At 56.6% G+C, this 12,160-nt stretch overlaps 1 protein-coding gene across 5 annotated transcripts in view; it reads right to left on the minus strand.

The window, feature by feature from the left end:
* Positions 1-793: 793 nt before the first annotated feature.
* Positions 794-12,160, minus strand: part of TONSL (tonsoku like, DNA repair protein) — a 41,565-nt gene continuing 30,198 nt past the window's right edge. For 4 of the 5 annotated variants that reach the window (XM_069956874.1, XM_069956871.1, XM_069956872.1 and 1 more), the window contains exons 19-26: positions 10,201-10,357; positions 10,049-10,127; positions 9,014-9,321; positions 8,227-8,398; positions 4,263-4,432; positions 4,112-4,185; positions 3,898-4,031; positions 794-1,577 (exon numbers count right to left, since the gene is read on the minus strand). In XM_069956874.1, coding sequence (XP_069812975.1) covers positions 1,393-1,577; positions 3,898-4,031; positions 4,112-4,185; positions 4,263-4,432; positions 8,227-8,398; positions 9,014-9,321; positions 10,049-10,127; positions 10,201-10,357 — 1,279 coding nt within the window. In that variant the 3' untranslated portion in view covers positions 794-1,392. The remainder of the gene's footprint in view (positions 1,578-3,897; positions 4,032-4,111; positions 4,186-4,262; positions 4,433-8,226; positions 8,399-9,013; positions 9,322-10,048; positions 10,128-10,200; positions 10,358-12,160) is intronic. The other variant, XM_069956873.1, reaches the window with a different exon arrangement.

Here is a 12,160-nt window from a genome sequence, read left to right on the forward strand (position 1 = left end):
GGAGGAGCTACAGTGTAATGTGATCGGCTGGAGAGGAGGAGCTACAGTGTAATGTGATCTGCTGGAGAGGAGGAGCTACAGTGTAATGTGATCTGCTGGAGAGGAGGAGCTACAGTGTAATGTGATCGGCTGGAGAGGAGGAGCTACAGTGTAATGTGATCTGCTGGAGAGGAGGAGCTACAGTGTAATGTGATCTGCTGGAGAGGAGGAGCTACAGCGTAATGTGATCTGCTGGAGAGGAGGAGCTACAGTGTAATGTGATCTGCTGGAAGAGGAGGAGCTACAGCGTAATGTGATCTGCTGGAAGAGGAGGAGCTACAGCGTAATGTGATCTGCTGGAGAGGAGGAGCTACAGTGTAATGTGATCGGCTGGAGAGGAGGAGCTACAGTGTAATGTGATCTGCTGGAGAGGAGGAGCTACAGTGTAATGTGATCTGCTGGAGAGGAGGAGCTACAGTGTAATGTGATCGGCTGGAGAGGAGGAGCTACAGTGTAATGTGATCTGCTGGAGAGGAGGAGCTACAGTGTAATGTGATCTGCTGGAGAGGAGGAGCTACAGCGTAATGTGATCTGCTGGAGAGGAGGAGCTACAGTGTAATGTGATCTGCTGGAAGAGGAGGAGCTACAGTGTAATGTGATCTGCTGGAGAGGAGGAGCTAAACTCTAACTTCACCATAATTCTCTTCGGCTGAGGGGAGTAGGGGGGTCCGTATGGTCCACAGATTGCTGGGTTGGAATCAGCGGTGGATCAGGAGCCCGTACAGTCCACAGACCTTGGATCACACAATACCCCTTTATTTACAGACGTTCAACAAATAAATAGATTATCAGTTTCACATAAAAACATCAGATAAAAACCATACAAGTAAATGTAGGGATGAGTGATGTTCTACAGCAATGCTGGAACCCTGCTGCATGACCCCACCAGTGACAGAGCCCCAGCATGCACCACGTCATTTACATGGTGCAGGGATGGTATACGATACATTAAGTGTATGCAGCTCCATACATAGTGTATCACCATCTCAACTGCCTGCTCCAGACCTGGGGATGGGGGATTCATGTCTGCATGTCCCACCCTCTGTCCTGGGCTCTGGCTGACATTGCACCCCCCCCCCCCTACCTCCTGCACCAACCCCTTAAAGAACAGCAGCAGTCAACTGGCTTAGGATGAAGTAAAGTCATAGACGTGCCCTAAAGTGACGGGACAGCTCCACCAACCACGAGACCCAACATCCAGGAGGCCTCACTAGAGGTGCAGTGTTTTGTGGAGCAAGCACAGGCCAGTGGTGGGTGGGAGAGAACCAGGTAGATCCTTTGTCTTCTCCCAGGTGACCACAGGGTAGCAGATCCATATGCACCAAACCTCCTCCGTCCATAGTCCCCGAATGCTCACGTCAGCCTTTTGAAGAAGAGTTTGCTCTGGTGACTAAGGACAAGCGGGTCTCTGGGCCAGGCCTGCAGCAACATCTCTCTGTCCTTTTTAGAGAGGCTGTGGGAGCCGAGCCTGAGCTCATGGAGGAGGGAGGACAAGACGTCTAAGGAGCCGCTGTTAAAGGGCCCCTGGATACCGCAACCTGAAAAACAAGCAATGGTGAAGTCAGAGACCCCCAGCCCGGGACACTGGCTGCACCTCACACTGTCCGAGAGACAGCGGGATACTTATGGATCTCCCATCTGCTTTTTGGGGTCACAGGCTCTAACTTCCACCCCTCCCCTGAGGATAGATTACCTTTATTTAACACCGGAGGAGCAACAGAAACTCTCTACAAATCTGGAAACCCACAGACCTGATCCCCCAACTAATCATAGCTTTCACCTAGATATCCCCTTCTAATCAGAATGTGACCTTAGATCCTATGATGGGCAAGAGCACAAGTATGGGGCCCCACATGTCACAGAACACTCCAGGGATGGGGCACTTACTGCTGACCCTGGCTCTTGGGTGGAGCCCCACATGTCACAGAACACTCCAGGGATGAGGCACTTACGGACACGCTGGCTCTTGGGTGGGGTCCCACATGTCACAGAACACTCCAGGGATGAGGTACTTACTGCTGACCCTGGCTCTTGGGTGGGGCCCCACATGTCACAGAACACTCCAGGGATGAGGCACTTACTGCTGACCCTGGCTCTTGGGTGGAGCCCCACATGTCACAGAACACTCCAGGGATGAGGTACTTACTGCTGACCCTGGCTCTTGGGTGGGGCCCCACATGTCACAGAACACTCCAGGGATGAGGCACTTACTGCTGACCCTGGCTCTTGGGTGGGGCCCCACATGTCACAGAACACTCCAGGGATGAGGCACTTACTGCTGACCCTGGCTCTTGGGTGGGGCCCCACATGTCACAGAACACTCCAGGGATGAGGCACTTACTGCTGACCCTGGCTCTTGGGTGGGGCCCCACATGTCACAGAACACTGCAGGGATGAGGCACTTACTGCTGACCCTGGCTCTTGGGTGGAGCCCCACATGTCACAGAAAACTCCAGGGATGAGGCACTTACTGCTGACCCTGGCTCTTGGGTGGAGCCCCACATGTCACAGAACACTCCAGGGATGAGGCACTTACTGCTGACCCTGGCTCTTGGGTGGAGCCCCACATGTCACAGAACACTCCAGGGATGAGGCACTTACTGCTGACCCTGGCTCTTGGGTGGAGCCCCACATGTCACAGAACACTCCTGGGATGGGGCACTTACTGCTGACCCTGGCTCTTGGGTGGGGCACCACGTCACAGAACACTCCAGGGATGAGGCACTTACTGCTGACCCTGGCTCTTGGGTGGAGCCCCACATGTCACAGAACACTCCAGGGATGAGGCACTTACTGCTGACCCTGGCTCTTGGGTGGGGCCCCACATGTCACAGAACACTCCAGGGATGGGGTACTTACTGACACGCTGGCTCTTGGGTGGGGCACCACGTCACAGAACACTCCAGGGATGAGGTACTTACTGACACGCTGGCTCTTGGGTGGGGCCCCACATGTCACAGAACACTCCAGGGATGAGGTACTTACTGACACGCTGGCTCTTGGGTGGGGCACCACGTCACAGAACACTCCAGGGATGAGGTACTTACTGCTGACCCTGGCTCTTGGGTGGGGCACCACGTCACAGAACACTCCAGGGATGGAGCACTTACTGCTGACCCTGGCTCTTGGGTGGGGCCCCACATGTCACATAACACTCCAGGGATGAGGCACTTACTGCTGACCCTGGCTCTTGGGTGGGGCACCACGTCACAGAACACTCCAGGGATGAGGTACTTACTGACACGCTGGCTCTTGGGTGAGGCCCCACATGTCACAGAACACTCCAGGGATGAGGTACTTACTGACACGCTGGCTCTTGGGTGGGGCACCACGTCACAGAACACTCCAGGGATGAGGTACTTACTGACACGCTGGCTCTTGGGTGGGGCCCCACATGTCACAGTACACTCCAGGGATGGGGCACTTACTGATGACCCTGGCTCTTGGGTGGGGCCCCACATGTCACAGAACACTGCAGGGATGAGGCACTTACTGCTGACCCTGGCTCTTGGGTGGGGCCCCACATGTCACAGAACACTGCAGGGATGAGGCACTTACTGCTGACCCTGGCTCTTGGGTGGAGCCCCACATGTCACAGAAAACTCCAGGGATGAGGCACTTACTGCTGACCCTGGCTCTTGGGTGGGGCCCCACATGTCACAGTACACTCCAGGGATGGGGCACTTACTGATGACCCTGGCTCTTGGGTGGAGCCCCACATGTCACATAACACTCCAGGGATGAGGCACTTACTACTGACCCTGGCACCACAGACAGGGATAGCTCCATGACCGACCTCTGGGACTCGTTTTAGGGCCCATATCAGGGGTCCCAAGCTGCAGTAGCCACAGATCTCACCTGTGAGGTTAAGTTCCTGCATATCTCGGTTTCCCTCCTGAATCCCCTTCAGCAGGTAATGAAATCCATTCGATCCAATTTTAGGATTACCTGAGAGATCTAGAAACGTCAAAGAGGAGCAGACGGGGAGACATCTGAAGAGAGAGAGCGAAAGTGTTACATGCAGCTACTTCTAGCATTACCTGACAGCCCTCGGCAGTGGCAGCCACCTTACCTGGCCAGGTCCCGCACAGATTCATCACCCAGGTGATTGGCAGAGAGTGCCAGGTGAGAGAGGACACAGCCATCCTGCAGGGGAGACACAGTGGGGTAAGATGGAGGCGTGCACAGGGGACATCACCGAGGAAGGGGTCTAGTGTGCTCACCTGACTCAGGTATCTTATCAGGGGTTCCATAATCAGAGTATCCCCCCCAGTCACAGCTCGGAGCTCAAGACGGGAGAGCGTCTCATGGGGAATGGTCTTTAGCACAAGCTCCACCCCTGTTGAACCCAGAGGATTATGGGAGAGTGAGAGGTTCTTCAAGTGAACAGCACCTGACAGGACAACACAACTCATCAACTTCTGACAACCAGAAGACGCAGGAAAACGACAACCAGAGAAGGGGAGCAGGGAAGGAAGGAAGGAAGAGGAAAGGAAGGGAGGAGGAGGAGGGAAGAGGATGAAAAAGGGAAGATGAAGAATGTATGAGAAATAGGGGAGAAAAGCTGAGAAGAGAGAAGGGAAGAAGAAGGGAAGAGAGGAGGGAAGAGGAAAGGAGGGAAGAAGGGGTTATTACGTCCCATGTGTGGCCCCTCTGTGTAATGTGTGTGTGTGTGGGGGGGGGGGGGGGGGGGGGGGGTTGGGGGGAGGGTTATTACGTCCCATGTGTGGCCCCTCTGTGTAATGTGTGGGGGGGGGGGTTATTACGTCCCATGTGTGGCCCCTCTGTGTAATGTGTGTGTGTGTGTGTGTGTGGGGGGGGGGGGGGGGGGGTTGGGGGGAGGGTTATTACGTCCCATGTGTGGCCCCTCTGTGTAATGTGTGTGGGGGGGTTATTACGTCCCATGTGTGGCTCCTCTGTGTAATGTGGGGTGGGGGTTATTACGTCCCATGTGTGGCTCCTCTGTGTAATGTGGGGTGGGGGTTATTACGTCCCATGTGTGGCCCCTCTGTGTAATGTGTGTGTGTGTGTGTGTGTGGGGGGGTTATTACGTCCCATGTGTGGCCCCTCTGTGTAATGTGGGGTGGGGGGGTTATTACGTCCCATGTGTGGCCCCTCTGTGTAATGTGTGTGTGTGTGTGTGTGTGTGTGTGGGGGGGGGGGGGGGGGGTTATTACGTCCCATGTGTGGCCCCTCTGTGTAATGTGGGGGGGGGGGGGGGGTTATTACGTCCCATGTGTGGCCCCTCTGTGTAATGTGTGTGTGTGTGTGTGTGTGTGTGTGTGTGTGTGTGTGTGTGGGGGGGTTATTACGTCCCATGTGTGGCCCCTCTGTGTAATGTGGGGGGGGGGGGGGGGTTATTACGTCCCATGTGTGGCCCCTCTGTGTAATGTGTGTGTGGGTGTGTGGGGGGGGGGGGGGGGGGTTGGGGGGAGGGTTATTACGTCCCATGTGTGGCCCCTCTGTGTAATGTGTGTGTGTGTGTGGGGGGGGGGGGGTTGGGGGGAGGGTTATTACGTCCCATGTGTGGCCCCTCTATGTAATGTGTGTGTGTGGGGGGGGGGGGGGGGGGTTGGGGGGAGGGTTATTGCGTCCCATGTGTGGCCCCTCTGTGTAATGTGGGGGGGGGTTATTACGTTCCATGTGTGGCCCCTCTGTGTAATGTGGGGTGGGGGTTATTACGTCCCATGTGTGGCTCCTCTGTGTAATGTGGGGGGGGGGGGTTATGTCCCATGTGTGGCTCCTCTGTGTAATGTGTGTGGGGGGGTTATTACGTTCCATGTGTGGCCCCTCTGTGTAATGTGTAATGTGTGTGTGTGTGTGTGTGTGTGTGTGGGGGGGGTTATTACGTCCCATGTGTGGCTCCTCTGTGTAATGTGGGGTGGGGGTTATTACGTCCCATGTGTGGCCCCTCTGTGTAATGTGGGGTGGGGGTTATTACGTCCCATGTGTGGCCCCTCTGTGTAATGTGTGTGTGTGTGGGGGGGGGGGGGGGGGGTTATTACGTCCCATGTGTGGCCCCTCTGTGTAATGTGGGGGGTGGGGGTTATTACGTCCCATGTGTGGCCCCTCTGTGTAATGTGTGTGTGTGTGTGTGTGTGGGGGGGGTTATTACGTCCCATGTGTGGCCCCTCTGTGTAATGTGGGGTGGGGGGGTTATTACGTCCCATGTGTGGCCCCTCTGTGTAATGTGTGTGTGTGTGTGTGTGTGTGTGTGTGTGTGTGTGTGTGTGTGTGTGTGTGTGTGTGTGTGTGTGTGTGTGTGGGGGGGGGGGGGGGGGGGGGAGGGGGGGGAGGGGGGGGGGGGGGGGGGGGAGGGTTATTACGTCCCATGTGTGGCCCCTCTGTGTAATGTGGGGTGGGGGGGTTATTACGTCCCATGTGTGGCCCCTCTGTGTAATGTGTGTGTGTGTGTGTGTGTGTTTGTGTGTGTGTGGTGTGTGTGTGGGGGGGGGGGGGGGGGGGTTGGGGGGAGGGTTATTACGTCCCATGTGTGGCCCCCTCTGTGTAATGTGGGGGGGGGGTTATTACGTTCCATGTGTGGCCCCTCTGTGTAATGTGGGGTGGGGGTTATTACGTCCCATGTGTGGCCCCTCTGTGTAATGTGGGGTGGGGGTTATTACGTCCCATGTGTGGCCCCTCTGTGTAATATGTGTGTGTGTGTGTGTGGGGGGGGTTATTACGTCCCATGTGTGGCCCCTCTGTGTAATGTGTGTGGGGGGGGGGTTATTACGTCCCATGTGTGGCCCCTCTGTGTAATGTGGGGTGGGGGGGTTATTACGTCCCATGTGTGGCCCCTCTGTGTAATGTGGGGTGGGGGGGTTATTACGTCCCATGTGTGGCCCCTCTGTGTAATGTGGGGGGGGGGTTATTACGTCCCATGTGTGGCCCCTCTGTGTAATGTGGGGTGGGGGTTATTACGTCCCATGTGTGGCCCCTCTGTGTAATGTGTGTGTGTGTGTGTGTGTGTGGGGGGGGGTTATTACGTCCCATGTGTGGCCCCTTTGTGTAATGTGTGTGTGGGGGGGGGGTTATTACGTCCCATGTGTGGCCCCTCTGTGTAATGTGGGGGGGGGGGGGGGGTTATTACGTCCCATGTGTGGCTCCTCTGTGTAATGTGGGGGGGGGGTTATTACGTCCCATGTGTGGCTCCTCTATGTAATGGGGGGGGGGGGGTTATTACTTCCCATGTGTGGCTCCTCTGTGTAATGTGTGGGGGGGGTTATTACTTCCCATGTGTGGCTCCTCTATGTAATGGGGGGGGGGGGTTATTACTTCCCATGTGTGGCTCCTCTGTGTAATGGGGGGGGGGGTTATTACGTCCCATGTGTGGCCCCTCTATGTAATGTGGGGGGGGGGGGGGTTATTACGTCCCATGTGTGGCTCCTCTGTGTAATGTGTGTGTGTGGGGGGGGTTATGTCCCATGTGTGGCTCCTCTGTGTAATGTGTGTGGGGGGGGGTTATGTCCCATGTGTGGCTCCTCTATGTAATGGGGGGGGGGGGGGTTATTACGTCCCATGTGTGGCTCCTCTGTGTAATGTGTGTGTGTGGGGGGGGTTATGTCTCATGTGTGGCTCCTCTGTGTAATGTGTGTGGGGGGGGGGGTTATGTCCCATGTGTGGCCCCTCTGTGTAATGTGTGTGGGGGGGGGGGGGTTATGTCCCATGTGTGGCCCCTCTGTGTAATGTGGGGGGGGGTTATGTCCCATGTGTGGCTCCTCTGTGTAATGTGGGGGGTGGGGGTTATTATGTCCCATGTGTGGCTCCTCTGTGTAATGTGTGTGTGGGGGGGGGGTTATGTCCCATGTGTGGCCCCTCTGTGTAATGTGTGTGGGGGGGAGGGGGTTATGTCCCATGTGTGGCCCCTCTGTGTAATGTGGGGGGGGGTTATGTCCCATGTGTGGCTCCTCTGTGTAATGTGGGGGGGGGTTATGTCCCATGTGTGGCTCCTCTGTGTAATGTGGGGGGTGGGGGTTATTATGTCCCATGTGTGGCTCCTCTGTGTAATGTGGGGTGGGGGTTATGTCCCATGTGTGGCTCCTCTGTGTAATGTGGGGGGTGGGGGTTATTATGTCCCATGTGTGGCTCCTCTGTGTAATGTGGGGGGTGGGGGTTATTATGTCCCATGTGTGGCTCCTCTGTGTAATGTGTGTGTGTTTGGGGGGGGTATTACGTCACGTGCCCCACCTTTAAAGGCATTGGCCAGTAGGAGGCGATACTGCTGCAGGAACTTGGCGGACAGCTGGCAGGACTGCAGGCGCAGGGTGGTGAGCACTGGGCAGTGCAGCAGCAGTGAGGACAGCGGGTGGGACAACCCGTCACCCAGAGGGTTTAGGCTCAGGTCCAGCTCCTCCAGCTTCTAGAAGAGCAGATGAGACACCATTACTGAGGGACCATCATCCTCCACATCATCATAACCATCATTATCACCACCACCATCATCCACATCATCATAACCATCATTACCTGCACCACCACCATCATCATCCACATCATCATACCCATCATAACCCGCATCACCACCACCATCATCCAAATCATTATAACCATCATTACCCGCACCACCATCACCATCATCCACATCTTCATAACCATCATTATCCGCACCACCATCATCCACATCATCATAACCATCATTACCCGCACCACCACCATCATTATAACCATCATTACCCGCACCACCACCACCATCATCATCCACATCATCATAACCATCATTACCCGCACCACCACCATCATCATCCACATCATCATAACCATCATTACCCGCATCACCACCACCATCATCCAAGCCATTATAGTCATCATTACCACCACCACCATCATCCAAACCATTATAACCATCATTTCCCGCACCACCATCATCCACATCATCATAACCATCATTACCCGCACCACCATCATCCACTTAATCATCACCATCACCACCATCTATATCATCATTCACACCATCCCCACCATTCTCCAGCCTCACCTCCAGGGCTCTGTAGTCGGGGCTGCCCGGGGCGGGCACCATCCTCCTGATACCCTCATGGCTCAGCCGGTTGGAGGAGAGGTCCAGGTGGGTGAGGTTGGGCAGGGTCCCCAGCATGGCCAGCAGCTCCTCCACCTCCCCATCCCCCAGGAGGTTTCCGCTGAGATGCAGCTGGCGCAGGGAGCTCTGCAGCTTCAAGGAGCGGATCAGCGGGCACAGGTGGTTCCCCCGCAGGGAGAGGCGGCAGAGGGACATAGACGGGCTCATCTCCTGCTGCTCCAGAGCCTTCCGCACCAGGGGATTCTCCTCTACAGAAGAAGAGAGGGTGAGAGGCAGCGGGGCCACACAGCCGTCACCCCAGAGTACCACACCCTCAGCAGGGCCACACAGCCATCACCCCAGGGCCCCACACCAACAACGGGGCCAAACAGCCATCACCCCGGGGCCACATAGCCATTACCCCAGGGCCCCACACCAACAATGGGGCCAAACAGCCATCACCCCGGGGCCACATAGCCATTACCCCAGGGCCCCACACCAACAATGGGGCCAAACAGCCATCACCCGGGGCCACATAGCCATTACCCCAGGGCCCCACACCAACAATGGGGCCAAACAGCCATCACCTTGGCCCCCCACACCTACAGCAGGGCCACACAGCTGTCACCCTGAAAAACTACACCCCTTAGCAGGCCACAAAGTCATCACCCTGGAGCCCCACACTCCTATAGAGGACCCCCGGGGCCCCACACTCACCCAGGGCCAGGCTCTGACAGGCCTTCCTATAGAGGACCCCCAGGGCCCCACTCACCCAGGGCCAGGCTCTGACAGGCCTTCCTATAGAGGACCCCGGGGCCCCACACTCACCCAGGGCCAGGCTCTGACAGGCCTTCCTATAGAGGACCCCGGGGCCCCACACTCACCCAGGGCCAGGCTCTGACAGGCCTTCCTATAGAGGACCCCGGGGCCCCACACTCACCCAGGGCCAGGCTCTGACAGGCCTTCCTATAGAGGACCCCGGGGCCCCACACTCACCCAGGGCCAGGCTCTGACAGGCCTTCCTATAACGGTCGGTGATGGGCGGCAGATCCCAGGAGTGCACCTCTGCCACAACCTGCAGGAGATAAGAGAGAGAATGAGACACAGCTCCCCCCGGAGGAGACGGCAGGGCACTGCACACCACTCACCTCCTCATTGCTCTGCAGGACATGGAGGATGCGGTCCCCGGGGGCCAGCAGGGCCCCTTCCTTCTTCAGCGTGAGGCGGGGGAGGAGCCCACAGCTCTGGTAATAGCGCTGCGCAGCCTGCTGGGCCAACCAGGACACCTCCCGCGTGTCTCCATCACTGCCAGGACAGACAGGAGGAGTTATACAGCGCACTATAGAGTGTATACAGAGAGAACACACCCTACTCCCATCATGCCCCAGCAACAGAGGACGGCACCTGTCACCTGTGTTACTTGCAGCACAGGATGGTTACACACACACACACACACACACACACACACACACACACACAACCAGCTGGTAGGCAGCACAGGATGGTTACACTGACACACACACCTACACCCAGCTGGTAGGCAGCACAGGATGGTTACACACACACACCTACACCCAGCTGGTAGGCAGCACAGGATGGTTACACACTCACTCACACCTACACCCAGCTGGTAGGCAGCACAGGATGGTTACACTGACACACACACCTACACCCAGCTGGTAGGCAGCACAGGATGGTTACACAGACACACACACCTACACCCAGCTGGTAGGCAGCACAGGATGGTTACACACTCACACCGACACCCAGCTGGGAGGCAGCACGGGATGGTTACACACTCACTCACACCTACACCCAGCTGGTAGGCAGCACAGGATGGTTACACACTCACTCACACCTACACCCAGCTGGTAGGCAGCACAGGATGGTTACACTGACACACACACCTACACCCAGCTGGTAGGCAGCACAGGATGGTTACACACTCACTCACACCTACACCCAGCTGGTAGGCAGCACAGGATGGTTACACTGACACACACACCTACACCCAGCTGGTAGGCAGCACAGGATGGTTACACAGACACACACACCTACACCCAGCTGGTAGGCAGCACAGGATGGTTACACACTCACACCTACACCCAGCTGGTAGGCAGCACAGGATGGTTACACACTCACTCACACCTACACCCAGCTGGTAGGCAGCACAGGATGGTTACACACTCACTCACACCTACACCCAGCTGGTAGGCAGCACAGGATGGTTACACTGACACACACACCTACACCCAGCTGGTAGGCAGCACAGGATGGTTACACAGACACACACACCTACACCCAGCTGGTAGGCAGCACAGGATGGTTACACACTCACACCTACACCCAGCTGGTAGGCAGCACAGGATGGTTACACACTCACACCTACACCCAGCAGCGCCACCTGATGGAAGATTCCAGCAGGTGGGTGGAGCTATGCTGAACTACAACAAAAAAACAGCTGTGACAGTAATTTCAGTTTAATTTTTGGTGCAGATGGGGAGTCAGTCAGTCAGTAAATGCAGACAGGGAGTGAGACAGTGAGGAGGAGGACAGTGAATAGACTTGAGGACATTTATGAGGTAACACTTATATTTGGCCTCTGCAGGGTCTCTGAGGGGGAAGGATGGAGGGGCCCTTGGATATTTCTCAGCTTACATACCTGTCAGTCATCCAATCCCGCAGGTTATTGACGCTGCCAACTATAGATCTCCACACACTGTAACCCATCCCGGGCTGCCAGCCTTCATGAACCGATCCCGGGCCGCCAGCCTTCATGACCCATCCCGGGCCGCCAGCCTTTATGAACCCATCATGTACCCATCCCGGGCCGCCAGCCTTCATGAACCCATGCCGGGCCGCCAGCCTTCATGTACCCATCCCGGGCCGTCAGCCTTCATGAACCCATCCCGGGCCGCCAGCCTTCATGAACCCATCCCGGGCCGCCAGCCTTCATGAACCCATCCCGGGCCGCCAGCCTTCATGTACCCATCCCGGGCCGCCAGCCTTCATGAACCCATCCCGGGCCGCCAGCCTTCATGTACCCATCCCGGGCCGCCAGCCTTCATGAACCCATGCCAGGCCGCCAGCCTTCATGAACCCATCCCG

This window comes from Dendropsophus ebraccatus, chromosome 2 (assembly GCF_027789765.1).
Source record: "Dendropsophus ebraccatus isolate aDenEbr1 chromosome 2, aDenEbr1.pat, whole genome shotgun sequence".
NCBI classification, from domain to species: domain Eukaryota; kingdom Metazoa; phylum Chordata; class Amphibia; order Anura; family Hylidae; genus Dendropsophus; species Dendropsophus ebraccatus.